This window comes from Microtus oregoni, unplaced genomic scaffold (genome assembly GCF_018167655.1).
Source record: "Microtus oregoni isolate MIOR12 unplaced genomic scaffold, Mior012 000011F_ref0000422, whole genome shotgun sequence".
NCBI classification, from domain to species: domain Eukaryota; kingdom Metazoa; phylum Chordata; class Mammalia; order Rodentia; family Cricetidae; genus Microtus; species Microtus oregoni.
In genome coordinates, this window is record NW_024543070.1 from 53198705 (window position 1) to 53223588 (window position 24884).

Here is a 24884-nt window from a genome sequence, read left to right on the forward strand (position 1 = left end):
CCACCATGTCTGGTTTATGTGGTGCTGGGAATCGAACCCAGGGCTTTGGTGCCTGACAAGCAAGCACCTTACCAACTGAGATACATCCTGGCCCAACACTTTCTTTGTTTTTAAATGTATTACATTTATTTATTTATTTATTTATTTATTTATTTATTGTGCGTGTGTGTGTGTGTGTGTGTGTGTGTGTGTGTGTGCATCCACTCAAATCCATGCCATACTGCATACATGGAGGTCACAGGACAACGCTAAGGGCTCTGCTCTCCCCTTCCTCCATTTGAACGCTGGAGCTCAATCTCAGGTGTCAGGCGTGGTGAGAGGTGACAGGTGCCGCCTTCATCCACTAAGCCATCTCACCAGCCTCACTTTAAAAAAGATGAATTCCTTGCCAACATTGAAAAGCAATGTTTCACTCACACACACACACACACACACACACACACACACAGACATGTGCACGCGCGTGCGCACACACACAGAAAAGGTATTTTGAATGTCAACTTTTGAAAAGTTGAAGCCATGACCCCCTGCTCTGGTACTGTAGTAATAAAAGCATTTTCTCTTGCTTCACAGTCCCAGGTAGTGCACCTCCTGAACCCCCATAATGTAGCTAGACGCAGCTAACTAGGTCTAGCAAGGCCCAGGGCAAATGCTTCTGGACACTGGGCTGAAGTTGTCCAACTGGGGTTGGGCCTGGATTCAATGCCCGGCACCGCGATGAACAGGGAACCCCTCTGCATGCCTAGAGAAGCGCCGTCTAGACCTTCCGACTGGACATGCCCTGAGACTTCTCATAAAGACTCACATTCTCATTGTTCTCAGTGTACACCTCTTACATTGTTCTGATCAGAGAGTACATCAGCAGTGTCTGAAAACAAAACCACCAGTGATCATTTCACCTCTCCTTGGCTCCTGCCTCCAACCCCAATTCCAGGGCTAAAATAAGCCTGCTGGTTAGGGTAAGGATGTTCTGAGTTTCGGCTGGGAAGACAGCACACCTATAAAGCACTTGCTTAGCAGGCAGTACACCTGGGGTTCAAGACCCAGCTCTTCCAAAAACCTCAACTTTGGACTTCATACTTCAGATCCCTCCATCCTCTCCTATTCTGAAATCAGCACATTGGCGGCTTGGAGAAAGTCCTCCAACCCCAGGGTTGAACTTCAATTTTCTCCCAGTGCGATTAACTGCAAGCACTTGCGCAGGTGTAACCCTGAACACACCACCACCCAGGTCCTGGGCTTCGCCGCTTCGTTGAGTTGCTTCCTAAGCACCAGGGGGCGCTAGAGAGTTATTTTCCAATTTGGTATCAGACGCATCTTTTACACTTCCTCTGATTTCCAAGTTAGATGGCAATGACGGAAGCACAAATGAAGTGGAGGCGTAGTGTAAACTGCCCCGGGGAATGAAGACAGGCATCAGATTTCAAAATTTAGTCTAAAGAACAGCTTCGGGGGTCAGAGCGTCCGTTGCTCCGCTGTCAACCTCCGGTGAGTCAGGCAAGTTCAATTGACTTTTGGTGAAAACGTTACTCCTTATTCTACCTACTTCGGGATCCTGTGACATCAGTAAATTCGAGAAAAGTGGAACCGATTAGCTAAATCAAGATTCGTTTACATCGAGGTAGTCAGTTCTTCGAAACAAACGTGTAAAGGGGCGGTATGTTTCTTGAACTGGTCAGCAACTGGAAAAGGAGGCTTACCATATTGCCTAATCTGTGTTGCGGGGGCCGTATTGGTTAAGGGGTATTTTACCAGACAGACCCCATCATTTATTGCCCTGCGAAGGCGTCCGAAAGCCCAACTGGTAAAAGGTAATTAAACTAGCACTACGTGTGCCTCTGAGATTATCTTTGTAATGTGAGCCTGCGGTAGATGGAAAGAGACTCACTTAGCTCTTCTGGGTGGGAGACTTTACTTTGGGGGTTGCTTTCTTTTAAAAAACGAGAGAGAGAGAGAGAGAGAGAGAGAGAGAGAGAGAGAGTCATTCGAGCCCAGCTCCCACAGTCCGAGCAGACCGCTCAAGGACCTCGCCACCTGCCACATTCCGTATTTGGGCAAGCGCGTGCGTCACTGTCAGGAATATGGCTCCCTTTGCCAAAGCCGGCACTAATCTTACGTGTCTGTAAACGCGGAGAGTGTATGCCACGTTCCTTCACAATAGCCAACCTGGTGACTGACTTAAGAACATGCCGCCAGATGCCCTGTCTCCCGTTTCCTTATGTCTTTTGTACAGCCTGGGAATTAGGGGGAGGGGGAATTGGCGTGCTTACTGGGGGACAGAAAGGACGAGAGAGCTACCAGGTCAAAAGCCTTCGTGCAGTGCCCTCTATGGCTCACTCAAGCCCGGGCACCTAAGGCGGGTGGGCGTCCCAGACCGGCGCACCCGGCCGCGGACCCTCAGGTCCTCGGAGACAGTCGCCACCACTCCACGTGGTTGGGGACGTAGACCGACCGGGTCCAGCCGGGCTTCCCAGTCGTGTTACCCAACAACTTCGCAGGGGTCGTCTTCTCCCTAATTAATGTGGGGGGGGGCGGTGTTTGTGTTCGGGCAGCAGGGCAACAGTCGAGAGACAAGCGGGACATTTCAGTCGGAGCTCAGCCCCGCCGCCGCGCCCCTTCCCGGTCTCAGGAGGACCGTGCGCGCAAGGAGGCGAAGGTCCCCACCACGCCCGGGTCCCCGCTGCCCTCGCCCGGGGTTCTGTTGGTCAACAGGTAGCCTAGCCCGTGTGGCTCTCGGGGAAACAAACAAACAAACAAACAAACAAAAAGGTGCACTGAGCGAGCGCGGTGGCCACGGAAGGCGCGGCCGGCAACCGGGCAGAGGGGTCCTTGGGCTCCTCCCAGGAGCGCCCCGGTGGCTCCGCGGTGCGTCCCGTTGCGCAACGTAGCGCTAGGCGTGGGTCCCCGCGGACAGCGGAGAGCAGCTGCCACCGCGGCCAGGGAAGGACGCGGACTGGCGGTGGCGCCTCGGCAGAGAGGACGGGGCGGGCCGGGGCGGGGCGGCGGGGAGCCCGCCCCTGTCGGCGCGGCCAGTGGCTGCGGGCCGGGGGCGGGCGCGGGCTCGGCGATTGGGGCGGCGGCCGCCCGTCACGGCGGGGCTGGCGGGCGGCGACGTAGCGCGGCTCTCGGAACTGACCTACTAACACACATCTCTCGGCGCGGCCACGGCGCCCGCGGACCCGGCGCGCCCGCCAGTCTCCCGCGCCGCGCCCTCGCCACCGCCCGCTGAGGGCCCGGCGGAGTCCAGGTCGCGCTCCGGCGCAGCCAGCCCGGTCCCGGACGCCCTTTCTTTCCCTTCTCGGGCCAGGGAGCAGAACCACGGTAAGCGCTCCGCCCACCGGTGGCTCGGGGGGCCCGGCTCAGCTCCGCGCCCGCTCTCGGAGCGCGCGGCCGGCGGGCGTGGGGCGCGGGACGCGGGCGGGCGCGGCGCAGGGATGGCGGGAGGCGGCGAGTGTGCGCGGGGCATGCATTACATAAACTTTTGCTGCCTTGGCAGGAGGGGAACTCGCCACCTTAAGGTAGCTGCTTTGATTGCAGCGCCCTGGCGCCGGCACGTAGCCCTGGCTGCCGCGCGCTCCCTCCCCCCTCCCCGCTATTGCATAATGTCTCCGGATTTCAGGAAAATTGATGTTTCGGTGGAGAAGAGCGCGCCGGGGAGGCGGAGCGGGGGCCGATCCCCCTAGCAGCCAGACGACGTGCCCTGCTTTCTGGGGTCTCTCCGTGCTGGTCCCCTCTCTGAGCCGGCTATGGGGAGGGTTGAGTCACGGGGAACCGTCTTGATTTGCTTAGAAGGAGGGTTGAGAATGCGAACGGTGACGGCATTAGGAGATGCCTGCGCGGCGTTTGTTTGTGTCAGGCGCTGTGTCTACACCGACGTTTTCCACCCTGTGTTGTCGTCAGCGTGTTTTACGAGCCCTCGGGAAGGTAGAGGGATGTGTCCTTTCTTACATTGCATAATAGACCCGCGGTGAAACGTGGGCACCGAGGACTAGCTGATGTGGGAATATGCTCCTATGTGTGCAATGATTTGGACATTTTAGCGCAGCGTTGGATATTAGATCCTTATTGGTACCTCTGTATCGTCCCAAATAAGCATGCTTTAAGAACGATCCTACGGAATTCATTATTAAGAAAGGAGAATTCCCAGTGTAGGATACTGATGCGCGCGGGGGAGGGGGGCTCCTTTAAATGTTCCGAGGTGTTATTTTTAAGACCCGGACGAGCCATTGTGACGTTTGTCTCCCCACTTTCCCAACTGGAATGCGTTCCGTTCCATCGGCTTTTTTCTCACCTTATCGTCATTGGGTTTTTTTTTCTTCTTCTTCTTTTTAAGACACCACAAGACAGATCATTAATAGATTCCTGGAAATGTTAGGTTATGTAACTGCCGAATTTGCTGGCTGTTAAGCATAGAAAGAGAGCTAATTATGTGATTTTATAATCTTGCCACAAAGAAAGTAGGGCAATCTCAGCGTTTAAGAATGTCACTATCAACAGGGGTTTTGTTGGTTCTTTTTAAGGATATTTTAAGCCGTGAAGTGACAACCGATTAAGCTTTGACTTAGCCCCTGCTTGCCAAATGTGTGTCTTTTGCCCTAAATGAAATCTACGTCTTTCTAAATTTAGCCCTATCACATTTTAACAATCGTGGCCTCGGTGCTATTTCTGGTGTCTCCAGGGCTGTGTGCAAATACAAGCTCAAGGCCATTTGCTGGAGTTTTAACTCCAGCCTTCCAAGACCTCTGATAAGACTGTATTTTTAGGAAGGCATTTCGCAGCGCCCAGTGACTGATTGCTGAACGCGGGGTCTCATTTATCATTTTAAAGGACACTTTGGGGAACTGCTGTGCTCAGAGGCCAGCAGGGAATGGCCAAGAGTCGTCTCTCTGGCTTTTGTAAATAACAACAGCTAATGAGGTCAGAAGTATTTATTTCACATCGTAATTTCTCCCAGATCATATATGAGTTATGGGAAGCATATATAGGTTAGTAGATTGTGTTTTTGCCTGCGTAACCTAGTTTTATTCATTGGGGATAGATGAATATGTTAAGTATCTGGATATTAAATTTCTTTCCGGACTCTTTCTTAGTGTAATGATGTGTGGATATACGTATTTAATAGTGTCTGTCAGATATATATTTCTTAGCGTAACATTTACATAATTGAACTACAGTATTATTTTAGGGGGTGGACATATTGACCCTTGGAACATATTATTACCCCTTTTTCAGCCGTTTTCCAAGACGCTGCAGTTGCCCTAGCTCCCCCCACCACCACGCGACCCACTTTGCGAGCTGGGCTGGGAGACCCAGGCCTGCTGGGGTATCGGGGGCGGCTTTGCAACGCCACCTCCCATCAAACGGCCTTGCGCCCCTCGCTCGCGCCCCAGGGGCCGGGCACGCGCCTGGCGGTGGAAGGCTGGGACCTCAGCCCAAGACGCGCCCCTGGACAGCCGCTGGACGCGCCTCGCGGTGGCCCGCGCGCCTCCCCGCCCCCTCCCCGCATTCCTTTGTTCTGGCGCGGGGGTCCTCGCGGCGCCGAGGCCCCGCTGCGCCGCCCACCCGGCGGGAGGCGGGCCTGGGGAGCGGCGCGGCGTGGGGGCGCGGCCGCGGAGCGGGGCGGAGGCTCGCGGGACCCGGTGCGCTTCGCTGCGCTCGCCCGGAGCTGGGAGGCCTGGAGCGGAGAGCGGGCGAGCCTCCTGGGCGCAGGCTCCAGCGGAGATGGGCCTCGGGACAGCGCAGCCTCGGGTGGCACAGCCAGGGGCCGACTCCACTCCGCAGCACCGCTAGCTGCGACCCCACAGACACCTTTGTTCCCGGGAGTCTTCCTTGTATTTCCGAGCCTAGCTCTTCTCCTTTCATGGAGTGAAAAAGCAAGACCTCTTAATGGCTATAGAAATGGGCTTGATCGTGGTGGAAAGGAGGGTCCCTGCTTGACCGTGGCCTGTTGAGCCCACGTTTTTATTAATTCTTGTATCTAAAGTTTTTATGGTCAAAAGCCCAAGGTTATATATATGGTCAAGTGTCCCCAGCTCTAAATCACCCACATAGATGCAGCTGTCCCTGTGTAAAAGTACCTCCCAGCGCTTTCAGCCCAGATGCTGGTTTACCCGGGTGGTCTTCACTCTCGTGAAGCACCCAAGTGTTCGAGGGTGATCAGCTGAGGCTTTTCTCTGTGCATGGTAAGCCTGGAATTCAGCTTCAGAGGATGCTATTGGACACCCTAGGGACCGGACCCTCTTTCAACTGGAGACAGCTTTGGGAGGTGCAAAAAGGACAGGCGCAGGGTGCTGCCCAGGCCTCTGGCCCAGTATTTGATTGACCCTCACTGGTCTTTAGAGAATCTTGAAGGGGAAACCTGTGGAGCTGGACAGTTAGAAGGAACTCAGTAAACGTTTCCAGAATGCTTGTGTCTGGGCTCACTTTCCTTTTCTGAACCCGAATCTCACGGGAAGGATGAGGATGGGATTGGTATTGGGTCTGTGAAGATCCATCTTTTTTTTTTTTTTCTGAATACTCTTGACTTGGTATGTGTTGTTAGTCTCTGTACCAAAGGAATTCTCAACAGCATCTAGGCGCTTCAGTGTCCCAAGTAACTGGGTTAATGTCTTAGGGAAGTGTCTGAAGGAACAGAGATGAGTCCCCACGGCAGGAGTAGGTTGACCTTTTCCAGATCCCTGGAATTCTCTGTGACTTGTGTTCTTGGGGTTGGCTGGTGCTTGCCTCAGAACCTCTGGTCTGCGGTCAACAGTGGCCGTTCTCACTTGCAGGTGGACACATACGCCATCTTAGAGAGTACATGTAGCTGTGTGGCCAACAACTAAAGGCAGACCCTGTTACACTGACGGTTCTTGATCCTGCGGAAGAAAACCTGGGTCTGAGGTACCTAGGGCAGTCTAAAATAGTGCCTCGCAGAAAGGGCTGGAACCTGGAGCCATCACAGCCTCGATGATCATTCTTCAGAAATAAGAAGGGCGGTTACCAAACGAGGCAGGTGGAGGACCCACTCAGCGCTTTGCGCTTAGAGAAGCTGGTTAGCAGCCCAGGCTGGGCACTTAAAAAGATGGGAGCTCGGTCAGCCATGCCCTCTCTCCTCCACCATCCCGTCTGTTCCTTCACTGAGAGCGAGCAAGCTCACTGTACTTGGTGAAACAGTTTCCTTTTCTGCGTTGAGGGCTTATCTTGGCAATTATAACATCACCAATGATGCAACAGCCTGCAAATTAAAGCCCTTTGTGAAAGGCTGTGCGCTGGTTGAGCAAGGCCCCTGACTCACTCCCGCCAGTGGAGTTTTCTAGCTGACCTTGCCGTGGTCATCAGTGGGTTCCGAGATGCAGGTCTAATTGAAGCGTGGGCTGGAAAGGCGCGGTCAGAGTGCTCAGCGTTATTTTTACCCAGCTTAAAAATCACACATGCCTCATTATTTCCATTGTAACCCAGATGGCATTGGGGCTGTTAAAAGTTGTTTATTTTTAATTTGTATTGAGGAATGAGAGCACGCTTGGGATTCAAGTCAAACATAACAAACAATGTCATTGAGATTTCCTATAATGTTCCCTTCTTGTTTTCGTCAGGTATGCCTGCGTTTCACAGGGTGAGCACATTGTTTGATATCCTGTTATTTTTCTAAATTTTATTTGAGTTGATTTTTATCCAGATTGGACTCACAGTGAATGTCGAAAGACCCTGACCTTTGATCACAGTTACATAAGAGGTTTTTTTTCAGTTTCAAAATGAGTTTTTATTGCCACCACCCCCACTTACCTCTCACGTTTCTTTGCAACTAATTTTCCCGTTGTTATGAAGGGGGAGGATTTTGTTTCTCATATGGCTTTAATTAGAGTTTGAGCTTGTTTTTTAAGTTTAGTGGGGATTTAAGAGATGCCATTCGTTAATAATCCAGGCTTTGAGGACGTGCTTTCACTGGATTTTGGGTGTTTATAAGCCTTTCAATTATCAGAACACAGTGTATTTTATTAACTTTCTAGGGATCTTAAATGTAATTAAGTAGCCTTCAAATAAACCTTCCGCTTTAGTCATAAGGCACACGGCACAATAAATGACACTCACCGGCATGTGCTATTAAGAAAGAGAACAAGAACGTTAAAGACCAGGCTGGGGAGGTTGGGAACACTCAAGAACTCTTTCTGCCATGCCCCGTCTCCAGCATGCTTCCTTTTTTGCAACTGATGTTGTTTTGTTTCTTTGCCACTGTGCTGTAAACCGATTGACTGTGATGTTGGTGTCCCTAAGACTTAGGGGAGACTGGGGTTGTAGCTCAGTTGGCAGCGTTTGCCGCGCATTCCCAACTCCATGGGTCCTCTCTCCAGCACCCCTAACCCAATGTCACCATGTGCACCTCCAATTCCAACACTTATGCAGTGGAGGCAGGAGGACCAGAAGCTCATGGTCATAGCAAGACTCCAGGGGACTTACTAAATTCATCAATTATCTTTTCAAAAATGTCACAGATAGGAGCTAGAGAGATGGCTCAGTGCTTAAGAGCCCTTGTTACTCTTCCAGAGGACCTGAATTTGGTTCTGAGGCCTGACATCAGGATCCAACACCCTCTTCTGACCTCCACAGGCCACAAGTGGCAGACACTCATACAATCAAACGCATAAATAAAATAATCCTTTTTAAAAACTTTTTCATGGGTAGTAATGGTTCCCATTTTGAAGCGTCTCTATTTAGTTTTTTTTTAAAAAAAAACACATTTCTGTATACACCCACCTCTCTCTCTCTCTCTCTCTCTCTCTCTCCCTCCGTCCCCCCCCCCCCCCCATGGGCTCCATTTTCTCAGGCTGTGGAGTTGTTTTAAGGGGTGGCCCTGTGTGTCCTGCCTGTGTCCATCTTGTGTTACAAACACTTGCTTCCCTGGAGACTGCCAGTCACACTAGTTCATATTTCAGTCAACAAAGTAGATGGGTGCATTAATAAAATGCAGGGCTGTCATCCGATTTATTAAGTTTAAATCTAATTTTCAAGTAATCCCCTGTTGGACTTGGAATCTATTCCTTTCCTGTAAGGTGGGTTGGGTTTTGACACATTTGTTCACGGACGCATCCAAACAGAAAAAGTGGGTCAGTTTGTTGCCGGGATGGAGCTAATCTGGCAGCGTAAGAGATGGCTCATGGGTATTGTGCCCACGTGTGCACCAAACACGTGTTTCTCCTAGGCCTGCATGTACTTTGGACTGCTAAGTGACTGCAGGCCCTGAGCTGGGCACTCAGGAACCAGAGTGTTTTGTTCTCCACGTAAAACATCAGTGGATTAAAGTGCTCCTGCACAAACCGGATGACCTGAATTCAGTCTCCAGGTCCCACTGTGGAAGGAGAGGACCAGTTTCAAAAGTTGACCTCTGACCTCTCCATGCTTGCCCGCACAATAATAATAAATAAAGTAAATAAAAATAAAAGGCCCTTTCCCCTAAACGTACCCCTAAGGAGGCAAAATCTGCTTTCCGGAAATGTCACAGGTAGAGGCTAGAGAGAAGGCTCAGGGGTCAGAGCTCTTGCTGGTTTTGCTGAGAACGGGTGTCTTCGGTTCCCAGCACCACCTTGGGCAGCTCCCAGCCAGCCTCATCGTCGTGGATTTTGATGTCTACACAAGGAAGATGCTCAGTGCTGGGTGCAGAGTGCTTGCTCATTTCTGTTACTGTAGAGTCTGCACTGCTACACTGACCTCAGAGGTCAGAGGTCAGAGCAGCACATGCTTTTCTGTTATTACCACAGGGAAACCTCTGTGGGGTAAACTGTCTAAAATTTATGTCATCAATTGGATTCTTTTGCGGGCTTTTCTTAGGTCGGGTCTTGTTTTAATTGCAGAGAGTATTTAGGTCATCTGACTTAAATAAACTCCAAGGGTCTGTGCTTATGAAATACAGCTCCTGCCTGTAGCAGGTTATAAAAAAGCGTGCTGTGGCAGCGATGGTGTCTTCACAGTAGGCGTGGGAAAGTATGTCAGCTGGCATGACGCGATGCCTGCTCTTCAATTTCTCTTTTTTATTTGTGTCTTTAAGCAGTCCTATCAGCTAATGGGTGTGATGGAGTTAATGGTGCTAACAGAGGTAGCATCATGGAATCGGCATTTCATGGCAGTTATTCACCAAAAAAGAAACACAAATGGTGACTAAGGTACCCCAGCCGTTGGTGTGGATTTCAAACAGTGACACATGGGTGAAGTCATGGTGGGATTAGTCATAAAGAGGCTGAGGGTTTTAGAAGGGTAGCCTCAACTGTGCTGAGGAGGTGGCTTTATGGGTAAAGTCCCTGCCGTTGAGTATGTGAGGACCTGGACTGGGGAGACAGAGACAGGCAGATACTGGGCGCTAGCTAGGCAGCCCATCTGTAGAAACAGGAATCTCTAGGTCTGCTGGGAGACTCAGCATAAAACAAAACAAAACAAGCAGACAGGTAAAAAAGGCGAGATCCTAGAGTTAGCCTCCAGCCTACACACACACACACACACACACACACACACACACAGAGAGAGAGAGAGAGAGAGAGAGAGAGAGAGAGAGAGAGACCTGCACTTCCTGCATATTATACTAACAATAAAAAGATGTTGTCAGCTACATTTCTTGCATCCCTTGTTGAGGCTCATAGACCCCCCCCCCCCCCCCAGCCGTATCTGCTTTTAACTGCTTGTGATCCATGGCTAGTGGCTCAGCCTTTCTGGTTTTTAGCTGTTGGCTCTGTGTGCTGGCCAGTTTCGTGTCAACTTAACACAGGCTGGAGTCACTGAGGAGGAAGGAGCTTCAGTTGTAAGACTGGGCTGTAGGCAAACCTGGAGAGCTTTCTCTTAGTTAGTGGTTGGTGGGGGAGGGCCCAGCCTATTGTGGGTGGGATCACCCCAGGCAAGTGGTCCTGGGTTCTATAAGAAAGCAGGCCGAGCAAGCCATGATGAGCAAGCCAGTAAGTAGCACCCCTCCATGGCCTCTGCATCAGCTCCTGCCTCCAGGTTCCTGCCCTGCTTGAGTTCCTGTCCTGACTTCCTATGATGATGACCTATGATGTAGAAGTGTAAGGCAAACAAACCCTTTCCTCCCCAAGTTGCTTTGGCTATGGCGTTTCATCACAGCGATAGAAACTCTAAGACATTCTACAGAGCCATTGGATTAGAGAAATGCTCACCCCTTGTTGAAATAGATACATTTTTGTTTTTGTTTAAAGATGATGATGGGGCTGGAGAGCTGGCTCAGCAGTTAAGAGCACTTCTTGTTCTTACAGAGGACCTAGGCTCAATTCCCAGCAGCCGCATAGAGGCTCACAACCATCTGTGAGTTCAGTTGTGGGAATCCGATGCCCTCTGACCTCCAAGGGTACCAGCCAGGCAAAACATTCATACAAATATAACCTTTAAAAAAAGATAGTAATGGGGGGGGGTGGTTGGAGAGATAACTCAGCAGTTAAGAGCACTGGCAACTCTTCCAGAGGTCCTGAATTCAATTCCCAGCAACCACATAGTGGCTTACAACCGTCTATAATGGAATCTGATACTCTCTTCTGGCATGCAGGCATACATGCAGATAGAGCACTCATACACATAAAATAAATCTTTAAGCTGGGTGGTGGCGGCACATGCCTTTAACCCCCAGCGCTTGGGAGGCAGAGGCAAGAGGAGCTTTGTGAGTTTGAGGCCAAGCATTGTCTGTCTACATAGTGAGTTCCAGGACAGCCAAAGCTACACAGAGAAACCCTGTCTTGAAAAACAGCAACAACAAAAAGATAATAATAGGGGCTAAATAGATAACTCATCACTTAAGAGTACAAGAGAGCTTGTTGCTTTTGTAGGGGACCAGAGTTTGGTTCACAGCACACGGTGGCAGCTCACAAACTCTTGTAGCTCCAGCTCTAAGGGTACTGGAAGCCTCTGGCTTTTGCAGGCCCTGGCACTCATGCACATAGAAACACACATAAATAACACAAACATTTCTCTTTTTTTCCCCCCTGATTTTTCAAGACAAGGTTTCTCTGTGTAGCTTTGGCTATCCCGGGATGCACTATCTAGACCAGGCTGGCCTCAAACTCAGAGAGATCCACCTGCCTCTGTCTCCCTGAGAGCTGGGATCAAAGGTGTGTGCCACCACTGCCCGGCTCTATTCTTTTATTAAAGATACAATAATGATAATAAGGAGCATTGGAACAAGTGTACTGACACCCAAGAGGCTGAGACAAGATGATCACAAATTCAAGGCCAATAGCTGTGAGTCTTTTTCACTATTTCAACAGATAGGACTCGGGAGATTTAAGTCTGACTGTGGAACAGCTCAGGCTGATTGAAGGCAGCTCTAGGCAGTCCTTTATGATGCAGACAACTTGTGGGATGAGCCCCAGGTCTGTGGTGCCTTCCTTTCCCGAGAGGAGCTTTATAACCAGATGTGTGAGACTCCAAACTAAGAGAGATGAAGGGAGGCTGTGTGTGTCTGGGGTTGAAAGGTGGGGTGTAGGGAGGATCCGTGAGGGGTCAGAACCAGGGTCTGACTGGCTTGGGGTCTCAGGTTGGCCATCACCTGAGTGGCAGATCACTAGACATGCCCCTCGCCTCTATGACCTTTGTTTTCTCCTCTGAAGATGCTGAAAGGGCAGGTCATACCCCCAGTGCCAAGGACTTAGCAAGTGCTCCGTAAATGGCTTCTGTACTAAATGGAGGCAGCAGGGCCAGCACTTCAGGTCCCATCGTGATTGAAGCCCGAGCATGGGTCTCAGTTTTGTCAGGTCCTCTACAATGTGGCCCCACCCTGCCTACAAACCTGCATTTTTGAGGGCTTGGTTCCCCGTTCTTAGACCCTTCAGTCTAGCTTGGTGCCCAGTGTACAGGTGTTTCCTATATGGGTACCAAGTAATTAATTCCAAAGGTATGTGTGAGTACATCTACTAGTACCTGTGTATATATGAAGTATATATATGCTATATATATAGTGTATATGGAGACCAGAGGACAACCTCCAATGTTATACCTCAGAGTTCTGTCCACTTTGGTTTTTGAGACATGGTCTATCACATACTTGGAGTTCACCTAGTAGGCTAGGCTGATTGGCCAGGGAGTGAACCCCAGGGAATCCTCCTGCTTCTACATCCCTATCATTGGAATTACAGTCCCTGCTGTCTTGCCCAGCTTTCTTCATAGGTTCTGGGGATTGAACTCAGGTCCTCAGGCTTGCAAGTCAAGGACTTTACCATCTGAGTCATCTCCCCAACTGTGGGCTGATTTTTGTTGAACAGAACCAGCTACGTGTTCAACTTGGCCTTGGTGGCCTGCTGTGGTGTGCCCCCCCCTCTCTTACACACACACACACACACACACACACACACACCACATACACATTCATTCTCTCTCGCCCACCCAGATCTATACAGACACATGATGCACCCTTTCAGGGTAGGAAGGTGCAAAGGTGTGTCTGAGCTCAGCTGTGTGGAGAAATTGTGAGACCCCCAAGGGAGAGTACCTCGCAGAATGAAATATAACGTATATTTTAAGGAAGAACTGAGATAAGTGAGTACGTGGAGGAAAATAGTAGCACATCAAGGAAAATAAACCCAAAAGGTAGCATGGAAGGGACCGTGTGGGATTTAAGAACCTGTAACTTTGGTGGAGAAAGGCCAAGGTCAGCATCCTTCCTTGACTTCTGTTTCTTCTCCAAGCTTTCCCACTGGCTCAGTTCACTTTAGGGGTGAGGACCCACCCGCGTGACTGCATGTCTGCCGCAGCATGAGGAGTGTGCCCTGCACTGTGCAGAGGGAAGTGTTTGCAGATTAAAAGACAAGGATGTATGGGGGTGATAAGAGATCATGTCTTTTTACTAAAGGATGAAAAGCTGTCTTTTGGCCTTTGAAGTGGTGCCCATTATGGTGTCATTGTCACCAGGCACACAGAAGCCTACTGTTAATAACCCTTGGGCTTCCTTGAGTAGCGGAGCTGCTCCCTGTATGGTGGTAGCCCAGTTTGATGGACAGAGCCTTGTGTGACACCTCAGTCTTTATGACCTTGACATTCTTGCTGCCTCGGAAATGACAGAAGCAACAGGCAGGCTTCTGGGAGTGAGAGAGCTGAGGAAATGGCTTAGTTGTTGTGGCATTTGCCACACCAGCGTGGAGACTGATCCCCAGAACCCATGTAAAAAGCAGCTGGGCATCGCGGTGCTCAGTGGATGGTTCAGGCGGTGGGGAGCTAGAGACAGGAGGATCCCTGTAGCTCACTGGTTGGCTAGCCTAGCCTACAAGACAAGTTCTAGGCCAGTGAGAGACTCTGCCAAAGGAACAAAGAGGACAGAACCAGAGCAATGGCCCCTGAGGTTGTCCTCTGGCCTTCAGTGGCACAGCATGCTGGCGGAGGTGCACAAAGAGTGAGAAACACTGGCATGAAGTGAAAACACACACTGTCACGTGTCAGGATGAGCAACACCTTGAAGGGGGCAACAGGGGAATGGTGTGTGCAGATTGCCTGTGCACCTTTGCTTTGCGGAGTCGGCATAGGACCCAAAGGCACCATGACGGAGTCACTGGCATATAATAAGGGTTTATTATCTTGTAGCAAAGTCTGGACTAGAATGCTTACCTAGCACTCTCCTGGGCTCCATCCTCAGCACACACACACACACACACACACACACACACACACTTGCACACACACACGCATGCACACACAGGTGAAACCCAATTCATATTATAAATAGTTTACTCATGGGTGTGAAAAACAGTTGATTCTATTTTTTGGCTCTTATATTTTATTTGAAACTAATTAGCAAGATTGAAAGAAGTTCTTTCCATAATTATATTCTCTGGTTTTGAAGTAATCGTAACTTTCAAAAGGGCTCTTAGAAAAAAAGTCCCTCTGAAAAGTAAATCCTGTAGTCCACAGGGAATATATAACTGGAAACTATTAAGCTAAGTTTTTAGGACCCCACAAAGCACTGTGGTTATCAGTCTTAAAAAGTCTGGTCAGTGAGCCTGAAGGGGCTTTGTATTTCAAATTGTCTAAGTATGGGCATTTCGTATAAGTGTAGCGTGTTGATGGTGAGGCCAGAGGAGTCCCCAGGGGAGACTGGGAACCACTATGCCCTCCAATGTGGGACATCAGGTAACAGAGTTAAGGAGTTTACTTAGTCTGTTATCTGTTGTCATTCTGTAGAGGGTAGCGGGTTCTGGTTAGCACCTCACCACTGATGGGCCGTCTGTCATTTCCTCCCTCTCATGAATCATCCAGAATACTACACTTGGCCTTGCATCTCTGTGAAACACAGCTTTCTTGTCTGGGATCCGGAGCAGAGGAGAGGGAGGAGGAAGGAATGAGTGCATGGATGGATATGTGGCATTAGAGGGAGGGATTAGATGGATCCAGGGGTGGGTAGATGGAAGAAGGGAGGGAAGGAGGCTTGGGGATGGAGGGATGGTTGGCTTCGTGACAGATTTAGTGACTGGATGAGTAAGTGAGTGACTGAGTAACTAACTCATTTCCTCACACTCCTGGACCGCACAGTCCTCTGCCAAGATGTCCTTTGCCACCAGAGTGGAAGTGTGTGTGTATTCACATCTTTCTTCCAGCTTGCTCACTCTTTTTTTTTTAAATTTATTTATTTATTAAGGATTTCTGCCTCGTCCCCGCAACCGCTTCCCATTTCCCTCCCCCTCCACCGATCAAGTCCCCCTCCCTCATCTGCTCGAAGAGCAATCAGGGTTCCCTGACCTGTGGGAAGCCCAAGGACTGCCCACCTCTATCCAGGTCTCATAAGGTGAGAAAAGACCTGAGCCGCATTGGAGCCCATACCCCCTGACTGTCTACTCAGCACAGCCCCCTTCCAGCTGCTGGCACACATCTGCCCCAGGGACTCACCATGTTCTCCTTCATTGCAGATACCCAATACGGCCTCGGTCCGCTTCAGAGAGGCACCTGGCAGATTTATCCTGGACTGGACAGCAGAAGGAATATTGATGGATGAGAAGCCGAAGGTTTTCAGACCTGAAAGAATACTGGGAAAGTGATTTGTTCTTCCCCCTACCAGTGGGTCTGTAGGGTAAGGTCCTTTCTGATGCAGCTGAGAAAAATGCAGACCATCAAAAAGGAGCCAGCCCCCCTGGATCCTCCCAGCAGCTCAGACAAGATGATGGTGCTGAACTCTGCCTTAGCCGAGGTGGCGGAGGACCTCGCCTCCGGTGAAGATCTGCTTCTGAATGAAGGGAGCGTGGGGAAGAACAAATCCTCCGCGTGTCGGAGAAAACGGGAATTCATTCCCGATGAGAAGAAAGATGCCATGTATTGGGAGAAAAGGAGGAAAAACAACGAAGCTGCCAAGAGGTCTCGGGAGAAGCGCCGGCTCAATGACCTGGTTTTGGAGAACAAGCTGATTGCCCTGGGAGAAGAGAATGCCACTTTAAAAGCCGAGCTTCTCTCTCTCAAATTAAAGTTTGGTTTAATTAGCTCCACGGCGTATGCCCAAGAAATCCAGAAACTCAGTAATTCCACAGCTGTGTACTTTCAGGACTACCAGACGTCCAAGGCTGCTGTGAGCTCCTTTGTGGATGAGCACGAACCCGCAATGGTAGCCGGGAGCTGCATCTCAGTCATTAAACACTCTCCTCAGAGCTCTCTGTCTGATGTGTCTGAGGTGTCCTCTGTGGAGCACACGCAGGAAAGCCCTGCTCAGGGAGGCTGCCGGAGCCCCGAGAACAAGTTCCCAGTGATCAAGCAGGAGCCAGTGGAGCTGGAGAGCTTTGCCAGGGAATCCAGGGAGGAGCGGGGTGCCTATTCCACCTCCATCTACCAAAGTTACATGGGCAGCTCCTTCTCTACCTACTCCCACTCCCCACCCCTCCTGCAGGTCCATGGGTCCACCAGCAACTCCCCGAGAACCTCAGAGGCCGATGAGGGTGTTGTGGGCAAGTCCTCGGATGGGGAAGACGAGCAGCAAGTACCCAAGGGCCCCATCCATTCTCCGGTGGAGCTGCAGCGGGTGCACACCACTGTGGTGAAGGTTCCAGAAGTGAACCCTTCTGCCTTGCCCCACAAGCTCCGAATCAAAGCCAAGGCCATGCAGATCAAAGTGGAGGCTTTGGACAGCGAGTTTGAAGGCATGCAGAAACTCTCTTCCCCAGCCGATGTCATGGCTAAAAGACACTTTGACCTGGAGAAGCATGGCACCCCGGGTATGGTCCATTCCTCCCTCCCTCCTTTCTCAGTGCAGGTGACGAACATTCAAGATTGGTCCCTCAAATCGGAACCCTGGCATCACAAAGAACTGAACAGCAAAACTCAGAGTAGCTTCAAAACAGGCGTGGTGGCAGTCAAAGACGGTGGTTATAAGGTTTCCGAGGCTGAGAATTTGTATTTGAAGCAGGGGATGGCAAACTTATCCACAGAGGTGGTCTCGCTCAAAAGATTCATAGCCACACAACCTATCTCAGCCTCGGACTCCAGGTAAATGACTACTGACTGAGCTGTGCGTGGAGGAGGAAGAGGAGGAGGAGGAGGAGGAGGAGGAGGAGGAGGAGGAGGAGGAGAATGCTGTTGGTGCCATGCCGAATTTCCACTGGACCTCTGTTGTCATTTCACTGTAGTGTGCACACGGTGTCTGTCTGGTGTCCTTGTGTGCACACGCTGAAGACTTGATGCCCTCACTCTGCCTGGTGTATAGTCAGATAGCCCCCACAGAGGCTGTACATATCGAACGTTATTTTTGCTCTATTATAAAGTGTGTATGTTGCCAGTTTCAATAAAGGATTGGTGACAAACACAGCCCGGGCTCCATTCCACTTGATCTGATGGAAAGAGAGAAAAGGTTACTCAAGTTTCTTAACGTGGGGACTGGGGAGATGGATGTCTCGGTGGGATAAGTTGCTTCCTATGCAACCGAGAGGACCTGGTTTCGGTTCCTGCCACATAAAAGGCCTGGTGTGCTGCACACATAACCCATAACGCCAGAGAAGCAGGGATAGTTGGGGACACAACACACAGAAAGACCCCTAGGGCTCTCTCACCAGAGAGTCTAGCCTAACTGGCAAGATCAGACTCAGTGAGAGACCCTGAATCAAAAACTAAGGTAGGGAGCGGTGGAGGAAGACTCTAGACATCAACCTGTGACTCTTGACCTGACACCCATTCCCAAACAGGCACACACGAAAGTTACCAAGGTACAAACTGATATTCTGCCTTTCACTTACTGTGGAGTGGTGGCTTCCCCAGAGTGAGAGAAAAACCAAAGTATTAATTTTTCAGTTTTCCAAGCAATAGTGTGTCCAGAAACCTTCTAAGAAAAGGGATACAAGGGACAGGGAATGGGGAGGACTATACAACCCAGGGAAGAGAGGAGGGTAGGCATGGTGAGTGTTCCTGTATGGGGTGTCTGGGTTACCAAATTATTCCCCACTAGGTAGGCTTCTTTAGGACCGAGTTTTCTCTACCTTTCTTAAGTGGAAGACTCCAGGCAGTTTGCTGACGGCCTCTCCATAGTCACCGTGGCGTCCTGCATGGCACGTGGTTCAGTGGCTGAGCCCTGACCCACCTTCCTGGCTGAAATACTCTTGTTAAAAGCGGTTAAAGACAGGATGAAGAAAGTGGTTTTTGTTTGGGGTTTTGCTTTTCATTATTATTATTTTTTTAACATTACCCCAAAGCTTAACAGTTCTAGAGTGTGGTCATCCAGAGAAAAAAAGCTAAATACCATTTAGGTGTCATTAAAGGAATTTCTGAGACCCCATCAGTTACCACACACCAACATCTATGTAATACAGATGTATCAGTGACTTGTTAAAAGACTTGATTATGGGCTCGAGATAGAGCTCTGAGGCAGAGCACTGCCAAGCATATGTGACGCCCTAGGCTCCACCCCCATCACCTGGTGGGGGAGCTCTATTAATGAAAACTGTTAATGATACCTCTTCTCTAGAAGATATCTTTAGATATTAGAAATTATAACACACAGGTCTAGAAAGTAAGATCCTAGCAAATAGGAAAAAAAAAAAAACAGGCCTGGTTATTTGTCTGGAATTCTCCACTGTCCCAAGAAGCAAGTGTCATGAGACTTGGACCCCATGGGCTCCTGCAGTAGGATGGTTGGTGTCCTGAGTCTCTCAGGTGGAGTGGGTGGGTGGTAGACAGTGTTCCCCATAGGTTTCTCATCACCCGAGGGCCCTCTCCATACTTGTGTTTCCGTGCTGGATATGGAGAACCATTGCACTGTGACTCAGCCTCGTTCTTTGCCTGTGCTGCACAGCCAACCACAGTGCCCGGGGGCAGAGCAGGCTCGGCCGTGGACCCTGTTTGAGTCTTTTTGACTCTCCACATCCAGTACAGGCCTGGCGCTCGTTCTCGGCTGTGTTCTCTGTGTTGTTAGAGTTTACACTGTGATGCTTTGTGCTCAAGGGACCACCTGTCTCACACAGACACGCATACACAGGCCACCCACTTTATCCTTTACCTCTGGCCTCCACTTCTATCCAGGTTCTTCCAGTCTTTTACTTAGCTGTCCTAAAACTCGCTCTGTAGGCCTGGCTGGCCTCGAACTCACAGAGATCCGCCTACCTCTACCTCATCAGTGCTGGGATTAAAGGCGGGCACCACCACCACCCAGCTTTCTCTCAGTCATTTTACAGGCTGAGTTGAGGCCTGAGATAGACACCCACAAATGCTGTAAAGCAAAGAAGCAGGTCTAAGAGACAGAATAGTCAAAATAATTTAGCAACCCAAAATGGACAGGATGAATCACCCAACATGAGCGGTCGTAGAAACAGGATGTAGCGTTTTCCTATGTGGGAAGGCATAGTCAGCGCTGGGCTCATAGTATGGCAGGACAGTACTGAGCTCAGATGTGCCAGGCCTTGGATTCAGTTCTTAGCACTACAAAACAAAAGTCACAATAAGGAAAAAAAAATAATTACAATAAGAAGAGGGGAATTCCTTCAAGCTTGCTGAGTCGGAGCCCTGTGAAATAGGTAGTGTCTGTGTTGGCACATCCAGACAGCCGTCCCGTCTCTGCAGATGCACTCAGAGGGACAATAGAAAACACGGCCAATGGCTATGCTACCCTGAACCCGCCCAATCTTATCCAGAAAGCTAAGCAGGGTTGGGCCTGGTTAGGACTTGGATGGGAAAACGTTCTGTAGTGGCTGGAAAGATGGCCCAGCAGTTAAGCTCGCTTGTTTAATGCTCTTCCAGAGGACTCCAGTTTGGTTCTCAGCACCTACATTGGGCTGCTCACAACCACTGTAACTCCAACTCCAGAGATCCAGCACGCACACACACACGCACACACACACAAATATAAGTCAATATTAAAACATGCTCATTCCCCAAAAGGTGTGGGCAGCGATGTCTCCTGGATTCGTTGTAAGATGTGACCCATCATTGGGGATGCCACCCTCCCCCATAGTTTTAGCTCTCCTCTTGGTGTCACTTGGCCTTCGCATTTCAAGACCCTACATTATCTTTGAGGGGATGACGAGGATGTTATGCCTTGAAAATAGAAGGAGCCGCATCGCCATGTGAAGAGCCAAAGAGATAGCACAATAAAGCCAAACACTTCTGGTAACAGAAATCCCTGCTGTCCCTGCCTCCTGTCCAGAGTTCCCCAGGATGATAGAAAATGGGGCTGGAGAGGTAGCTTAGTTGGTCAAGGGCTGCTATGTAAGCATGAAGACCTAAGTTTAATCCCTGGAATCCACATAAAAAGCCAGATGTGAGGCCAGCCGTGGTGACGTATGCCTTTAATCTTAGGCCTGGTAGGCAGAGGAAGGTGAATTGCTGTGAATTCAAGGCCAGCCTGGTCTACATAGTAACCTCCAGAACAGCCAGGGCTATATAGAAAGATTGTCTCAGGAAAGAAAAAAGAAAAGCCAGATATGGCAGTGCAAGCTTGTAACTCAAAACCAGTGGAGTGAAGACAGGAAGATCTCCAGACCTCACTGGCCAGCCAGCCTGGCCTAAGAGGTGACCACAGGCTGCATTGAGGAACGCTGTCTCAAAAAAGAAAGTGGACAGCACCTGAAACACGCCTGACATTGGCCTCTGCACACACACACACGTTCACATACCACACAATCGTCTGACGCTGGCCTCTGGCCTGCATACGCACGTTCACATGTGCACGATGGAGGAGGTTTACAGCCATGCACGGCCCTGACTATCAAAAGATAAGGAACATACACCTCAGAGCAAAAAGTCTCAGGAATGTCCACAATGCAGGTCTTAGATTGACCGATAGCACGAAAGGAAGCCACAGCCAGACATACCCAAAGGTGCTCTCCAAAGGCTCCATCCAGCAACCAGGCATGCCCAAAGGGATGGCGGGCAGTTCCCCCCATGCAATGCAGGCACACCCTCCTCATGGCCTCCTCACTATGTGTTCGCTGTCTTCATTGGTAGCTCCCTGTACGGGATTGGTTAGAGTTCATCCTATCACATGCCTTGGTCATAAGGAGGTGTTGCCTTTTATAATCGCACCCAGATCTCTGGGGATGTCTGAAACTGTAGGTAGCCACCGACTACATAGCCTGGGTCTGCCCTACACATAACCGTGGTGGGCTTAGTTTATAACTAAGAGAGATCAGCAACTAATAAGAAAAGAGCAATAGTAGTGTAATAGAAGTGCTTTTTGATTTATTTTTAATTGTATGTGTGTGTGTGTGCACCTGGGTGTAGGTATGTGCACATGTGTGCAGGTGCCTTTCCAGGCCAGAAGAAGGTGTCAGTTTTCTCAGAGCTGGGGTTACAGGCAGTTGTGGGTTCTGGAAACCAAACTCAAGACTTCTGCAAGAGCAGTGTGTGTTCCTAACTACCAAGCCATCTCTCCAGCCCCGAAAACTTACTTTTTAAATGAATTGTTTAGAATCCAAGCAGTAGGTAAAGCTCACCTCAGTGACTTAGCAAGATCCAGTGCATCAGACCCCCAAACAAGAAACAAAAAAATTCTAGCATTTTCTATTGACAACCAATACCGCAAGCAACTGAGTCTGTGCAGAAAGGGTGGCCACTGCGCCAGGATTCTGAGAGGGTCCCTTGTAGAAGCTTTCCCAGCAGCCAGCAGTGCCGTGTCCAGGATCCAAGCCCTGCATCTGGACAAGGAGGGTGGGCAGGAGCCAAGTGGGGCACTCCAGAGAAGGAAAAGCATCTATGGAGGAAGGGAGAAGATGAAGGGACTTTTTCTTGAGAAGTCATAAGATAGCCTTTAAAACCAAGTATAGTGATATATCCCTATAATCCCAGCACTTGGGAGGCAGAGACAGGCGGATTGCATATCCAAGACCAGACACAACAGGAACCTGTTGGAATTAAGAACAGCAGGAAGCTGTGGTTGATGTGTCTAATTTTCTATTGTATAATGGGTTTGTTTATTAGCTTAAAGGGAGGAAATATTCCGAAATAAAAACACCTCACTTCTGTGTGAGTTCCTGTGGCTGCCTACACACGTTACCTTCTGAACAACTGAGCCCTCGCCCGTTGAGGCCTTTCTGCTATACAGGCATTTTCCTCTTTTTAAAAAACGTTTAAAGTCTCTTTCGAGGTTAGGAATGTGGCTTAGGTAATAGAGTGTTTATACACACACAACACCCTGGCTCCAGGAGGTGGACGCAGGAGAATTGGTCATTATTGACCACATTGGGGGTTCGAGGTCAGACTGAGTTACAGACCCCTGTTTCAAATACACACACACACACACACACACACACACACACACACACACTGTTAGATTTTAAAAAAAAACAAACCTGGAAACCATTAAAGTCAATTCTGAAAACTAGAAAACCTTCACAAATAGAAGTTGCTGGCAGTTCCAGCTGGCAGGGAGGGACAGAAGTCAATGATGTTATATAGTCATGAACTGGGCTGTATCCCATCAACCACTTGGGCCAGAAAATTTCAAATGAGGAACATTTACCATTGATGGGAGATTGTTGGGTCCCCAGAATACCAGTAAGAGTAAAGGAATGGAGTAACTCTGGATTATGAACTGCAGTCTTTTTTTTAATTTATTTATTATGCATACAATATTCTATCTGTGTGTATGTCTGCAGACCAGAAGAGGGGACCAGACCTCATTACAGATAGATGGTTGTGAGCCACCATGTGGTTGCCGGGAATTGAACTCAGGACCGTTGGAAGAGCAGGCAATGCTCTTAACCGCCGAGCCATCTCTCCAGCCCCTTGAACTGCAGTCTTAGAAAAGTAAAGTAGGGTGTCATGAGAAAACCACTTGGGACACACCTGGCCTTCTCTTGTCTGTGCCCTGCAGAGGGAGCTAGTGTGGATTCTAGAAGGAAAGGGGATAGATGAGGAAGTGCAGGTGACTGTGAGTGGTGACAGAGCAGCCCCTGAGAGATCCCCAGGGCTGCTGGTGGGAAGCAGAACCCACCACCATCCACTTCGCCAAGTGTCCCCAGCACATCCAATGCTACTTTACCCACACAGGAAGAAAAACACGGCTTTGAAAGAGAGCATGGGATAAGGGCATCAGTTGCCAGTCCTGATAACTTGAACCCTGGGACTTACATGGTGAAAGGACCCACCAGCTCCTGCAAACAAGCTGTCCTCTCACCCCCACACATGCATCATTGCATGTATCTGGGCACACACACATACACACACACACACACACATACACACACACATACACACACACTGCGAATACATAAATGTAATAAGAGTGTAAAGGTAGAAGAAAGGAAGGAAGAGAGCAAGAGGCTGGAAAGGAGGGAAAGGAAGTTGTTGACAAAAACATGGAACAATAGATTTGGGTGAACCAAAGAGGAAGACACCCCAAGACCAGTAACCCGGAAGTGAATAAACACCTTCCATTCTCCAGCTTTGTCAGGTTTCCAGGAACAGGAAACTCGGAGACAAGAACAGGAATGCCAGGGCTAGAAAACTGGTAAGCTGCCTTGTACCTAAAAGAGGGGGGTAGTTGGGAGTGGGGTGTGTCCTTTTTAGAGGTCAGGGAGGGCAATGCTTGGGGATAGATGGACTAAAGAGACAGTTGGGCCACTGTTGACCCCCTGTGGGTGGACTGCTTCGGGACACTGAAAGTCAGATCTGAGACTTGAAACTCTTTCCATGGTTTGGTATGAACAGGCAAAAATTGGTCACTTTCTCCTCAGCTTTGTCAGTAAATTGGATGCCTTCTGGGTGTACTTTTTGCGCCTTCTCCAGACTATATGTCTGAGTCAGCCTTCTGCAGAGTGAAGCGCCCCCCTCACTGCAGGAGCCCAAGGCCATGGCTATGAGTGCTGGTTTCACCCAGCAAGTAGAGGAGACATGTCCTACTTAACATTAACTCGTCAGTACAACCCATTATCACCTGCAAAATGAGTCTCAATTGAATAATTGTCTTTAGCAGATTGGTCTGTAAGGATCAGACCCACTGTGGGTATAACTAATTCCTAGGCAGATGGGCCTAAGCTGTATAAGGAAGCTAGTTCATCATGAGCCTAAACAAGCCAGAGAGCAAACCAGAAAGCATGTGTTCCTCCATGATTTCTGCCTCTAAGTTCCTACTTGAGTTCCTGCCCTGACGTCCCTTGATGATAGGTACAACCAGGAAGTGTAAGTCAACTAAACCCTTTCCTCCTCTATGTAGCTTTTGGTCAGAGAGTTTCTCATCATAATGGAATGGAAATAGAAGACCATGTCTCCAAGACTCAAGAGAAACTCTTACCTAGAGGTCTTGTAGCAGAAACCTAGCAAAGGGAATCGGTTTTTGGTTTTGAAGAATTTTAAAGTCACTTGTAGAAGAAAGATCAAGATACTAACAGTAGTCACAGCCAGGAGAGAACTAGCAAGAAGAAGGGTGTGTGGAAAGAGCATTAGGGTCAAAGCCCAGGCCGTGGCAGCCACAGCCAGACAAGGTAATCCAGTTCCTCAACGGGACATTTAAAGAGACAAGAGACAGTAAA

The 24884-nt window shown here is 49.6% G+C and overlaps 1 protein-coding gene across 3 annotated transcripts; it reads left to right on the top strand.

The window, feature by feature from the left end:
- Positions 1–1357: 1357 nt before the first annotated feature.
- LOC121453653 (nuclear factor interleukin-3-regulated protein) lies at positions 1358–17736 on the top strand. Of its 3 annotated transcripts, none has more exons than XM_041660578.1 (3): positions 3063–3321; positions 15858–17444; positions 17484–17736. In XM_041660578.1, exon 2 carries the CDS (start codon positions 16034–16036, stop codon positions 17420–17422), a length of 1389 nt encoding a protein of 462 aa, XP_041516512.1. In that variant the 5' UTR covers positions 3063–3321; positions 15858–16033; the 3' UTR covers positions 17423–17444; positions 17484–17736. The 3 variants fall into 3 exon arrangements, with proteins under 3 accessions (XP_041516514.1, XP_041516512.1, XP_041516513.1); XM_041660579.1 differs by having other exon boundaries at positions 17490–17736; XM_041660580.1 differs by lacking the exons at positions 3063–3321; positions 17484–17736 and adding an exon at positions 1358–1488 and having other exon boundaries at positions 15858–17473.
- Positions 17737–24884: the final 7148 nt, after the last annotated feature.

Excerpts from the sequence above, each read along its gene's own strand:
- LOC121453653 (XM_041660580.1), top strand. The coding sequence starts at position 16,034 with ATGCAGCTGAGAAAAATGCAGACCATCAAAAAGGAGCCAGCCCCCCTG.